At 38.8% G+C, this 14,222-nt stretch overlaps 1 protein-coding gene across 1 annotated transcript; it reads left to right on the top strand.

The window, feature by feature from the left end:
• The first annotated feature begins 579 nt into the window (after positions 1 to 579).
• On the top strand, positions 580 to 8,390 carry GIN1 (gypsy retrotransposon integrase 1). Its single transcript, XM_010285263.1, has 7 exons — positions 580 to 722; positions 1,616 to 1,809; positions 2,885 to 3,190; positions 3,855 to 4,043; positions 4,140 to 4,307; positions 4,750 to 5,038; positions 8,092 to 8,390. The coding sequence occupies exons 1-7, from the start codon at positions 584 to 586 to the stop codon at positions 8,388 to 8,390; spliced, it is 1,584 nt and encodes a 527-aa protein (XP_010283565.1). The 5' UTR covers positions 580 to 583.
• The last annotated feature ends 5,832 nt before the right edge of the window (positions 8,391 to 14,222 follow it).

Below are 14,222 nucleotides of genomic sequence, written 5' to 3'. Positions count from 1 at the left end.
TAGTTTACTAATGTGATCAGGGAAGTCAGCCTGTGTCAGGGAATGAATTGTTACCTTACATGCGGGGTCTGGTTTGGGACTTCAGAATCTAATTGACAGATGAAATAATGAATGAAATAAATTTCTGTCAGTTTCTGTCCTGGCAGTTGTTTTTTTTCGTATTTGTCAATTTGTTTTTTTTTCAACTAGGGTGGCTCTTTGGACACATATAATTTCCAGCATACCTGCATTTGAGAGCTATCTAAAGGTTTAAGAATGAAAAGAGCAATTTCTTTCTTTCTGGTCTCATTTCTGTACCCTCTGTCCAGTGAATATAGTGGAAGTCCCCCATTGCTTGCAAGTTTTAAGGTTGACAAAACCAATTTTGCACAGAACAGAAGTAGCGTGTCAAGCACTGTTCCTTATTGCTTAAGTTGATAGCACAGGGAGATCAAGAGCAGTGCAGTGGATGGTGTCACATTCTTTCAGATGCTACATTATCAGGATACCACTGATCTACAAAGAAACCATTAAAAATTGGAGATGTGCTTTTCTGACAGTTGCTGCGTCCTAACAAATACTGTTCATTTTGTTCAGATTAGCAATGGTCCGTAGTGGAAAAAATGGTGGGCTCCACCTGAAGCAGATCGCATACTACAAGCGTACAGGAGAGTATCATCCCACAACATTATCAAGTGAAAGAAGTGGAATCAGGAGAGCAGCCAAAAAATTTGTTTTCGAAGGTAAAAATATTCTCTGAAACTACTCTGAAAATAGATTTTTAGGTGAAGACTTGCTGATAGAAAATAAGTGAAAGTGGGATCCTGTTCTGCAGCATACTGTGATTTTAATATGCATTATCTATGAAACAAACATTCTACTTAACCCTTCTTAATATATAACAGGATGTTTACAGAAACGGAAACTCAATCTGCTTTAGTCCTTTCTAGGAGGGGTTTATATAGCTATCTGAAAGTCAAACCTTGTTCTAGATACTGGGGAAATGCAAAGCTATTGCAATCTAATTCAGAGGACTACAGAAAGGGAAATCCAGATCTGCAGCTGTAGACAAGGAATGCTCACTTGGTATGGAGGTATGGAGGATGCTGTGTTTGGCTGGGTGGAAGTGCAAGGATGGCTTTGCCATCTGTTACCTCAGAGCCTCCTGGCCCTTCCTAGTTTTATTCCATCCCTGTGAGGAGGTACATGAGCCTTTTAGTCTGCTGTGCTCTCTCAATCGCATTTAACCTGCCAAGTCTGTGTAGAGGGAAGGCAGGGAGGAGTTAAGGCTGTGAATAGCTGCTTGCTGGCAGGCAGACAGTAAGTCTCATAACACATCCTACCTCCCCTTCCTACCCTTGGCATTAGCTTGTATTTCAGTCAGACTTCCTGTGGGAATGTTGTTTGCATTCTGACTTGCCCCTGTAATGCCTCATGTCCAGATTAATAAACATAGATGAACAGTTGGCTCTTTGGAGGAAATAATTAAAGTATTAGTAAACAAAAAGCTATATTTACACAGAATTTAACTGAAACTGATTTATAAATTCTGTACTGAATCATGCCCAGTAGTTTACTAAACTAAACAAAAGACAAAGCACTTGCATATAATTTGCTGGTACTTTTCTTCTTTCAGAAAATAAATTGTTCTATGTTGGAAAAGACAGAAAACAAATGCGCCTGGTAATTGTTTCAGATGAAGAGAAGAAAAAGGTGCTTGAGAAATGCCACGAAAATACTGCTGGCACTCATCATGGCATATCAAGGACGCTGACTTTAGTGGAATCTAATTACTACTGGACCTCTGTAACAAATGACGTCAAGCAGTGGGTATGGTCTCATAGCTGCAGGATTTTTTTATTGTGGTTTTTGTTACAAACATTTTGTAATTATGTGACTTTGATACAACACTGCTTTATGATGCAGAAATGTAAGCTTACAATCAAACTTTAAATGGCTGTCTTGCCAAAGCCTAGTGTTTCCTTTTTTCTTTTGCTACTGAGCATGTGGCTTGCATATTGCTGTATGTTATGCCGTGGTGGGGAGCCATACTGCCTTTAAGTATGCGGGGCACACCTGGTCTTTGGGAGGTATTTCTCTTGCAAGGACTCTTCTGTATCTTTGTTAGGATGCAGTGTACCATCCCAAGGGTATGTGGCTGGAGTGGCTGCTGGTGGAGAAAAATATGAAAATGATGGCTCTGCCTTACAATTAGGTGTGTTCAAGAAATAGCTAAAAACAATCACTGCTTGGGAAAGTTCCTTCTCCTCCTTCACCCAAAGATACATAGACGTGATCCTTGAGGAAACTGTATGTAAATATCCTTTACAGCCCAATTACTGTTGTTATCAGCTTGCTGCATCACCTGAATAATTTGAGTTCATGCACAACTGTAACACGAACTGAAAATGGGTCTTTGCTTTCAGTTCAGACTTCGACAAAAGGGGCTCTGTCCTGTAGATAAAGCTGATCCATATTGTACATTGAAGATTATGTATACTGCCAGTGTTTTTCAGCCACAGCACCAAAAGTGGAATGATTTGGACTTTCTCTTTATGCCAGCTGCTTCATACTTCCTTTACCATTTACAGGTGATAATTGGTATTAAAATTTATACAGTGGGCTTGAAAGAGCAGGGTGTTTTCAGGATCAGGAGAGTTCAGCTATGAATTCCTGCATGTGTCCTTCTCCCAGCCTTCACTGTTGTTTGGTTTTGTTTTGTTTTTATGCTGGGGCTGAAAAATCTAAGGAGAAAAAATAAGAAAGATGATAAAATTAATTTCTTTTGCATTGCCTAGTCTGACCTAACTTACGGAAGAATAGCGGAGATTTATGATCCTGCTGATTCTCTTAAACCTTTAACATTGCTTTTTATTGATAGCATCTTACCTGATTTTTGCACTAGGTGTATGCTTGCCAGCACTGCCAAGTTGCAAAGAATACAAGCACCACAGCACCCAAACCACACCCTATCAAAGCAGAGGACCCATGGACAGCAGTTGCTATAGACTTAATGGGACCTTTTCATGTTACCAGCAGAAGCCACAAGTACATCATAATTATGACAGATTTGTTTACAAGATGGGCTGTTATCTTGCCACTGCATGACATTTCAGCAGCTGAAATTGCTAAGGCAATCATAAATGTGTTTTTCTTATATGGGCCACCTCAAAAAATGCCTATTGATCAAGGGAAGGAGCTTGTTTATCAGGTAAGTCTTTACATTGCTGGTTTCTTTTTTAAGAAAAAATACATTTTTGTCTTGTATTAAATCTGAATTTTAGACAACTTTTGAAAAAGACTGTACATATTTCATTAAAAAAAGTTAGCACATACAGAAGATGACAAACCAATTATTTGCATTTATAACATTACACAGTGTTTCTTGGGGTTTTATTCTTTGGATAAAGAACAAAGCAAAATTATTTCCTTGTGGTCATAGTGCCAGTTTTGTCACTCAGATTAACTGGCCCAAGCTTTCAAACTCCAACATCCTGTATTTCATTCATTCATATTGTCCAGCATAGCAGATAGCTAAGGGTGGTTTTGACATTAGCCTATAGTAATTATGAAGAACTTTTCACGCTTTGATCCTCAGAGATGATGAAATCAAAAGACTGTGATACAGAGGAAATGACAAATTGAGTTAGTGGCAGAAATGTGTTTAGAAACTATCAATTACTGGCTCCAAAGCCATACTAATTCCTTTCGGTCTCACTCTCAACCCTGGACTGTTTGGTGGTAGTATGTATGCAAGAGTTTTGCTCAGTCACGATCATATCAACAAAAGGAATGGAAAAGTACTGAGTTAGTTTACTTGAACTGTGATACAGAAGAGGGAAGCCTTCAGTAATTGTGTTCTTCTTCTTTTGAAGATAAATGAAGAACTGTTTGCACTGTTTGGAATGAAACAGATTGTATTGTCTTATCCTCAGACAGATGATAGGAATGAAAGAACATGCAAGACAGTCAAGGCTTTCCTTAACAAATACTGCACTGACCATCCGAATGATTGGGATGAACATTTGTCTGCTATTGCCTATGCTTTCAATTTGACAAATTTGGTACGTGGAGGTTCTTCCTCTTTTGACTGAAGTCCCTCAAAATATTTGCAAAGCTGTATGCTAAAATTGCTTGCTTTTTGCTCCCCATTTAAATAGGAGCCAGATCAAAACACTCCGTATTTCCAAATGTTTAATCGTAACCCACATGTTGTTGTGCCAATGAATATATGTGTGGAAGGAGAATACAGTATGTTTGCCAAAATATTTGACGCAACTAAAAAAGTCAGTCAAGCACTGGAAGAAGAGAAGACTGTGGATTGCCAGGTAAACGTTATATATTTAAATTTTAGTGGTAAGAAGACCGAATATAAAGATGGAAAGGCTTGAAGGGTGAAGTAAAACGAATCTTTTAAAGCAATGTGGAGTGGTTTGGTTTTCTTTTCTTTTTGCCTTTTGCCTGTGATCCAGAGATTTCAGTGTAGCTATTCTCATATGCACTTGGAGGGAGTAACTTTAAGAGACTTACTGCCAAGAGTCATATCTGACTTAGAGGGCTGCATATATACAGGAGCTGAAAACCATTGCCTATGGACTATTGATTCATGAAGATAAAATCAATTTCTTCAGAACTCTTCAGCCCTACATATTATGTATACACACATCCAAAACAGCTTAACTTTATGCTTCTGCATTGTTTACCAATGTTACGAAAATACATGATTACTTTTGGAAAAAGAAAATGTAGTTCATGTGTATCTTTCTGCAGGTGGAGAAAAACACTTCAGATGAGCAAAAGATTAGAAACAAAATCACTGTCAAAAGGAAACCAAAGCAATTAAATACCCTTCGACTTAAAGTTGGTCATGAAGTTCTCAGGCAGAGAAAAAACTGGTGGAAGGATGGTCGTTTCCAGTCGGAATGGGTTGGTCCTTGTATTATAGATTATATCACAGATAATGGCTGTGCAATATTAAGAGATGTCACAGGATCCAGGTTGAAAAGACCCATCAAGATGTCTCACCTCAAACCATACATAAGAGGGTCCAGTGAAAAAGGTATATACGTGTGTGTGTATTTACATTATATATATGTGTGTGTGTGTGTATATAAAAAAAAACTTTGGGGGTTTTTTAAGTTGTCTGTCACATCATGGTGTTAGATTATCAGAGTTGAACAAATATCATTGGCTTACCAGTATGAATTAAAGTAACAATGTAATAATTGCAGTTGTCAGTAAGGAGAAGTGACCGTGAGTGGCTTCAAACCTATGTGGAGCATGGAACAGAGCTAATGAATCGTGTTTAAAGTATGTTTAAAAATAGCTTCCATTAAAGTTGTTTGTAATCTGTGGTTTGGCCCTGTTCATGCTGGCTGGTGAAAACATGCTAGAAGTATAATTAGGCTGAACTGTATTCAAAGAGCATTTTCTGACTGTTCCTGTTCTGGTGTAGACAGGATTCACAGTTTTTGCTTGTGCAGCGGAAACCTAATTTTTTTTTTTTGCCGAGTCTGACTAGTGCAGATGGTACCTATTTAGACTCTTTTTTGACAATAAGTGTCCTCTAATGCCTTAAAAAAGACAGACTACATTACAGAAGTGATTTTAGAAAGTTTATTTTAAATTGTGCTGCTGAAGAAGTATACTTTTTTCTCTTACCAGAGCAAATAAAATGGTTATGCTGTTCAATAGGACTCCTAGAAATTCTGAAGGACTTGGGTAATCAACCACCACTCTTGCTTGTACACAGTCAGTGGTTCCTTTGCAATGCTACTGTGTTAATCAAACAGTGGCAGTTGTTTCTTTCCTGTTGATGCTGTCTTTGAGTCACCACAGGCATTTTGAGAGAAACTAATATTCAGTGTTTAGGATGTTTCCCATCCTATTGGCATGTGTGGTTAAGCTTTGGTTCTCCAAAATGTGTAAACTGCACTGAGATGGTAATTTCTTTCACCACCTCTTAAAGTGGAGGGATTTGCAAAGCTGAAGCTGATTTTGGAATTTTATGTGAGAAGATGATATTTATGCTAGTTGTCAGTTACAGATGTCATAACCAAGAGACAGATGTCATGTCGTGTCTGCAGGACACTACTTTTACTGTTGGATGGTCACTCTGTGGCTTCTAGTTCTTTATAAAATTGCTGATCCATAAGGAGGAAGTCATAGGCATGTCAAGCATGCAGATAAATCTCTAGCTATTACAATGGCTTGGTAAATTGTGTCCCAGTATAAATATAAAATTAAATGTAGTTGTCTTCGTAGGATCAGAGCCTAATATGTTCACTACTAAATGCTGCAGTAGCTGTAGGTAAACATAATCACTTCCTGGGAAAGGAAAGAAACTCTAAAGATTATTTGTCTAACACAGGCGAAAAAATTTCAATGGATTATGAATACTTACATTTTAAAAATAGACTGATATTCATGCATATTTACATTGCATAGAGACGTAAACCAGACTTTGCCTCAGTAATTGCCAGCCCTTATCAAACAGCGTAACAGCAGTCAAGAAGGTATTATTTCAGTTGGATAAGAGCAGTGAAACTGGGCAGTGAATGACATTGTGAATGACATCTTTCATCTGTAAGGAAACGTGTGTATCTTTGTAAGAAAAGACTTCTGTTTATTAGCAGGCATGGGCTTTTTTTAGCTGCAACTGAATTTTTATTCCTATTGCTGTGCTGTAAGTCTGGTGGCTGTCCCTTTGCATAACTTTGGATGAGAACAAAGTATTTGCAGTGTTCTCTGAAATAAATGTGGGAAAAGTACATTTTAAGGTGAGGATATTTGTGGTCTTGCCTACCAACTTCGTAAGTGTTAAGTGTTTGCTTACCCTGCTCCGAAAATCCAAAGTGTTTCTTGTGTGTATCGCACTTTAGGTGTGTGAATCTGGTAGCTTTTAAAGAGGAAAGGCAAAGCCTGAAAATTAAGTGCTCATTTTTTTATGTGAGGAAAAAGGTATTTTGCAGGTAAGAATGGGCAGTTGGAAGCAAGGCATTTTTTCATAACCTTTTGTAACACTTCTTGGTCTAAAGACAAATCCTGAGTTAGTGCATTGTTAGAGCCCTTGGTACAGACATCACAGATTTGCAGTCTGTGTGTACCTGGTGCTTGCTACTTGGGTGTCTTTACAACCAGGCAGAGGTTCCAGGACACCTTATGCACACATACCTTTAAGTGTCTGAAGGAATGTTGTTTTTCTTGTTTGAGTGTAGTTTGGCTTAAATATTAAACTCAAGAGAATGCCTCTGGTTCTGATGCTGAAATGATTCAGGAGTGCAAATGGGCAGACGTAGGACACATCTGTTCAGAAACCCCACTTTTCTGGCCATGTTTCACCTCCACAATAGCTCCCACAAAGGGTCCCTCTTTGGACCTACATCTCACAAAGGAATTTGTAGCCCCCTGTATAGAGATACTTAGCTGTTGAAAGGCTCTCCTGGTTTAACAGGACACTTAATTTCACACTAGGGTCCTCATGTGAGCAAGAGGATAGGCCCTAACTTCATCTTCTAAAACAGAAATATTAACCCCATGTTGACAGTTAGGCTTATGATTTTCGTGGTTTTATTTTATTTGAACTCATTTGGAAAAGTCAAACACTAACCATATGTTGGATAGAAGAAAAGCTCAATAGTACTAACACATTAGCAATCACCATTGTTGTCTTGATATTCTATAAAACTGTTTCATTTCTGTTTTTATTTCTTAAAAAAGCCTTTTGTGTTGCTTCAAGGTTTACCAGCAAGAGCTTGGAGTAGTCATACTTCTGTGTGTGTGTGCAAAAAATGGAAGATTTTGCATGTCCATTCACTTAAGGTATTAGTTCAGTAGGTGACTGACAGATGTCAAGCTAGTCATTGGCCTAGAAAAGAAACACTCTTAATGTGGAGCACTGCAAGCATTATTTTGTGGATGTAGTGAGATACAGCCAAACATTTGATGCTCAGTGAAATCAGGAAATTCACATCATCAGACTGCTGTCACTCAAACATTCTTGTCCTCTTATGGAAATTGTTTTGAAAAGTAAGTTAGCACCTCACTAACATTTTAAGTATGGCTTTCGGTAAACTAGAAGGATCTGATTTAATGTCTACTTTTCTTTTACAGACAACCATTACTTTTTGCAAGGTGCAGTAGTTGTTGACCATGACTATATTGGCTTATCTGAAAGATCGTATAATTCAAGCCAACGAGACTCTGTTGCTGAAGGGGAAATAAATGCCTACACGAGAGATCTCATGTCTGCTGTGCAGATGCCACCTGTGGCCTGCAAAGACCAGGAATCAACAGATGGTAAACGTCAGTCTCACCTGCCAGAAGATCATTGCATTGAATCAAACACTGCAAAGCTGGAGCAATGGCCTTCAGCTTCTTGGACACTACAGACCAAGATAGAGGATACTTAAGCGTAGTCTTATGTCATGTTTCATTGCCAAATAGTTTGGAACTTCCATGGGAGACTGAACAAAATGTAATAGCTCCAAGTTCCTTAGCCAAATCTACTTTCCTACTTTATGAATCTAAGAGTACTACAGGTCTCCGCTGGTTAATTTGTATGGGCATTATGAAGGAATTGCTCTGTTACCAAAACCTTAGACACAACTTAGTAAAAGCATATGTTCTAGATGTTTAAGAACATTGTAGGTGTCCAGTAGTTAATTTATGTTGGTGTTGAGAAGCACTCATTGACTGAAAGTACAGGGACAACCTAGTAAAAGCACATGTTCTCATCATGCATTTAAATTCCAGATTTTGTCAGTAGAATGGCAGTGTGGCTGTACCTTACTGTTATCCTCTCAGGACATAATGCATCATTTCACTGTAATGACCTTTTCATTAATCCTTAGGTTACCTATTCCTAATGTGTAAAGATACTGTGGGATGAATATAATCTAAGCAACTTAATGTAAATTTTGCTTCCATTGTAGAGAATCCTTTTCTCTTATAAAACAGTTCGCTATTCTTTCTGAGAAGCTGCAGATGCTGATTTTTACAGCTTTTAATTTCTCTAATATCTCATAAGACAGTAAAGCTGCCAAAATCAAGTACATGTAATGTTCTGCATATGAAACAACAAGGCCTTCAGCTGCTCCTCACTCATCAAAACCCTCCTATGGTGAGCATTTCTCAGGCATGTCAAAACCTTAAGAGGATTCAGCATTGATTTATGCTTTCTTCATAGTTACATCATGCCAGAGCCAGTACAGGTTTGGAGATTTCCACTAACAGTGGTCTAGAAAGGGTGAAACACTGGTGTTACATATTCTCTGAATTCCTTGAGTAAGTTGTTACTGGTTGGGACTTTCTGCTGAGAAGTCAACTGAACAGGATTTAGTTCATGTGGAAAACTGATGAGTGCAAGTCAGGTCTTTTTATAGGTGACTGACACAAAGAGGAAGAAAACTAGCAGAAAACTGAATTTAGAAATTCAGCAACTTCTGTCTGATACTGTGGAAGATTTTCTGCTGAATGTCATGTGACTTACAATACAGGTGCAGAAAAGTACTACTTATTAAGAGTTTTCAGTTAATCTTAGGTAACAAGACTTGGTCCTCAAAGCAGTTTAGGTACCTGACTCATATAGAAATTCATACCTAATATACACTGTGTCTGATATCATGGGCCACAGCTGTGTAAGAAAAGAGCTCAGCACTATAACAGGATTATATCTGAAAATTCAAAGAAAAACCCAAAGTATTTTGTGTATTCTGAAAATCCAGCCCTTCATCTATCCTTTTTCTCCACTGAGACTGTTTCAGAAAGAGGGTGCTGGGAGGCAGTTGGGGATGCTGTCTTTATGGACTCCTCCTCTATGCCAGCTCCACAGAGCACTTGGAGATGAACAAGCTTTGTGTTGGCGTTGATAAACATACAGAAGCTGAGAAGCCCATCTTTCTCTTAGCTGCTATTACCCGCAGACCATGCTGTCCTCTGAGGACAGCTGACCTTTATAGTCATCAGTCTAGTGCAGTCAAGGAAGTAAAGAAAGTAGGCTTGCTGAAATACATTTGTCTTGTTTGAAAACAAACAAACAAACAAAACCTAGGAAAGCCTGTCAAACTAGTTACAGCAGGAAAAATACCACACGCAAATATGATGTAACCAGTAATTGTGAACAGTGGTCTTACTTTGATTTAATTTTTTTCTCTCCAGTAATGAGCACCGTGGTCATACAGTATTTTTTCCCTGGAATACCTAAGTATAGAAAATAATCAATTTGGGTGCTGTGTGCCATTGCCACTGGAGGTTCATGGCACGATAATGATACCGTAGCCTAAACTATTCCTATGCTAACCCTTAACAGAGGCCCAGGCTCTTGAAGCCAACCCCTCTTCCTATGTACCTTTGTTTCTTCCACTATGATTATTGACTAAGTGACCTTTGCTAGGATGGATTTGTTACGTTGTTAGATACATTGTGTGTGTGCATGCATGCTATATATATCAATATATAGTGTGTGGAAAAAAAAAAAAATCAGTGTCGGGGTAAAATCAGAGAATAAGGGACCTTTCCGCAAGTTTCCTTTCTGCTTTGTTAGGTGCAAAAGAAAACCAATCTTTTTTTTTACTTCAATTGATCAGTTCCTTATTTGTGTACAGTACAGCAGAGATATTTTCTGGGGAAGCTCTGGGGAAATGTAATTAAGTAAGTGCTGTGTACTTCGTAAAACTATATTGAAGAGAAAGAAACTGCTACAGTGGCACAGGAAAACCAGGAACCATTTAACATACTGTGTAATGATAGTCATTCAGGCTTCCTGGTACTTTTGATCTACTGTGTTAACAGGCAGGCATTACTGCCTCTTCAAGTGCACCTAAATGGGACCGCCTTTGCATGTGAGAGGTTCACCAAAATAAAAAACAGGCGTTTCAAACTAATGATGTGGAGAACATTCAATGGAAACTATAAAAAAAAATACACCAGGAAACCCAAGACATTACAAGCAGCACACTTGGGGAAGCTCAGAGAAACCCTTTGTACTCTTGCTATAGCAAAGGGTTGTTGAGCGTATGCTTGTGACTACAGTGAGTCATGACCTGCCTACTTTTGGCTTGTATTTTAAACAACTTGGATAAATATACAAATATCCATCTGTACTCTTTTTCACTGGCACACGTATTTGATTTATGAATTCTTAGAAATGCTGTCTTCTAATAGAGGTTGTGTCCCCTTGTAGCAAGTTGTTTAGAGGGGAGGAATAGAAGGGTACAGCATGAAAGAAAAGTGCAAATTTCCTGATACCTCCCAGCACAGAACTATGAATGTTTATCCTTTGATTTTGCTAGTAGCACTACCTACCAGTTCACAGTTTGATGAAAAACACCATTAAAAATATCTGCTAGTGAAAAGACTGTACAAACATTCAGAGCGTTTTCCTGTGGAATAAAACACATTTCTCTCTTTGAATACTTCCTGAATTTTTGTATAGCATTCGCTTCTTCTGTGGTAAGGTGTTCTTGCTTTCCAGCTACAGATGTTTTAAAATCTTTTCCTTCTTCTCCATAGAACTGAATGTTTCCTGCTGGAGGGCACCAATGAGTCATGATTTGATTTTCACAGCAAGCAGTTAACAAATCGGGAAATACCACTTTTGAGAACCAGATAAGTTGCCTTTACTCATTTGCTTGCATGCAACATCTGTATCAATGACCTTTTGCAGCAGACGTCATTACTCTAATGACCTCGCGTTAAAATCTTTGCAGCGTAACCTTCTTGGTATTTTCAAAACATATAATGGAATGTTTTTTGGGATTGGAATGGAGTGCATGCTTTCAGCTAACTTAATGGGCTAGCTAAATAGGAAACACGCAAGCTCTGGAGTCTCACCAGGTGGTGGAAACTCAGCAAGGCACATCAGCAGCTGTCATTGTCTGTTGGCCTGAGAGTGTGCTGCTGATGTGTGAATTCAACAGAAGGAAATGTCATGTTAGAAGTCACAAAGACTGGATGCTGTTTTAAATTAGAAGGCTAAAATTGACACAAACAGGATTTATCAGTGTCTTCAGGAAATGAGTGTTACACTTTCCTACACATATTAGAAGACCTGCTGACCTACTCTGGAAGTCTTGGTAATCAAACTATGTAGACCTTTGGAATTAAAGACAGTACACAAAAAGCTTTAATTTGAAAAGGAAGGCTCTTCCAGATAGAAGTAACCAGACAGGAACTTAGTTCTAGAATCAAATGTTTTAAAATTACTTCCTGAGAGATGCATTCTCCAGGCAGTTCTCCTTCCCTCCTCTCTACTTGTACAGAGACAAAGACCACATTTGCAAATACAAGTGCACTCCGGTTACCTGAGCTGCCTACTCTTTTGTCCCATTGTAGTAGGCATTGCTACAGGCTTCGAGGATGGGTTTGCGTTTTATCTTCCCACAGGGCTCCTGGCTGCAGTCATGTGGAGTCCATTTTACCCTGATGCTGTGTGAAGTGTTACAGTGATAAAAGGATCTGCAGAAACCTTGCTGCATTGGTAGCAAAAATAGGTTGTAGGAAATACAGCATTCACAGGTTGCCAGGCAGTGCTGCCCTGCTACAGATTGCCAGTGCAATGGTCCACAGATCAGTTGGATACAACTTTCCATAATTTACCAGTTGTTACTTGTGTGGTCCTTCTCAGTGTGCTCGACAAGAATCTCTGAGCTTTCATCAGCAGAGGTGGAATATTCAGAGCTGCAGCTGGTGGCAAGCAGTGCCTTGAATATATAAAGTGATACCTAAGTAAGTAGGTTAAAAGGGAAGAAATCAGATTTCACAAATTCAGTACTTAAAATTAGCTGATTTTTTTGACAATTTATGCCTTTAGTCTCTCTCTGTCTCACTCCTTCTGTACAAAGTGAATAGCACCATGTCAGTTCCCAGAGATACTGAAGAAAATACTCATTACCCTTCACAAAGCTGTCAGGCACAGTGATGAAAAGCCCCAATAGAAAAGTCCACAAAAAACTCGGTTGCATATTTTGTGCAGAATTTCAGTGATATGGAGTAAATAACACATGGGGTTCCCCACCAGATACTGATTTTGAATGTTCATCTAGTCAGAGACATCATCTATCACTTCCACATAATAAAGACCTAGGAAAAGGTGAGCAGACTAAATAGGAACAGGACAGGATTTAGCATATGGCTACAGTATTATACTAGCAAACTTAATTTTTGAGATTCATAACTGACTCTGCAGACGTTAGGGATTTATTTTGGAGTGTATGCTTGAGCCCTGATTTTCTCTGCCTCCCTGGGGACATGGTCACACAGTGGCAGCCTGTCCGTGCCGCAGCGCGCCCTGCACACCCGGCACTGACTCTGCCACCGCAACATGGCAAGTACATGATGATTGTAGAAACTGCTGCCCAGTGGTTTGCTTCGCTGAGTCTTTCTTTCCTGAACTATACCCTCAGCAAAATTTTCATGTGGCTACAGCAAAAACTGTGACCAGTTCGTAATTATGGAAGCACAAATACATTTCTGAGAGCAATGTGACCTGCATTGTGTGAAGGCTGCATGACTGTTAGTTACAGTACAAAAATAATCTGCTTGTGCATTAGGTAGTTTATACCACAAATGCCAACTGTGGTAAACATTTGATACAGCTTTGCAGCTGGCACTTTTCAGTACTCGTTAAACCTTGGTTGCTTGTGAGCAGGATCTCACATACAAGTGCCTGGACTGGATAAAGGCCATCCCTCCAGTTTGTTATGTGTGGTACAGTGTGCAACCTGAGACACAACTTAAGGAAACATGGCAGAATTGTGGGATTCAGTCCTTTTTAATGAAAGCAATTTTCTCTTAAGCTGCAGTTTTAGAATGTGTCATGGCTGAAGAAAGCAGTAACAAACATGGCGAGGAGGGTATCAAAGCATTGAGGAATGCAGTGGCCAGAGCAGGGTTCTGCTCTTAAAACCTACGTGTTAAGTAGCATGAACTTTAGCCTGTTACGGTAGAGTATGTATGTGGGTTGCCTTATCCCCATTCTGACAAAATTCTGAAAGTGTAATTTAAAAAAGGAGTGAAAGATTTCAGTTTCTCATATGTTTCAGTTAGTTTGAAAAATAAATGTAGTTGGTAATTAATAATAATTTCCCTACTTTCCTGAACAGTTACAACCACTGACTATTTGCAAGGAACAAATTGCTCCACTGCATCTGTAAAATGGTACTTTTGGGACAGTTCCCTAGAAAAAAATTGCTTCTTCATAATCTGTGTATTTTCTTTAAAGTTTTACAATGAAATCAAACAGA

Source organism: Phaethon lepturus, unplaced genomic scaffold (assembly GCF_000687285.1).
Source record: "Phaethon lepturus isolate BGI_N335 unplaced genomic scaffold, ASM68728v1 scaffold574, whole genome shotgun sequence".
Lineage (NCBI taxonomy): Eukaryota > Metazoa > Chordata > Aves > Phaethontiformes > Phaethontidae > Phaethon > Phaethon lepturus.
The sequence above is the reverse complement of the archived record's forward strand: the minus strand, read 5'-3'. Positions and strand labels throughout refer to the sequence as shown.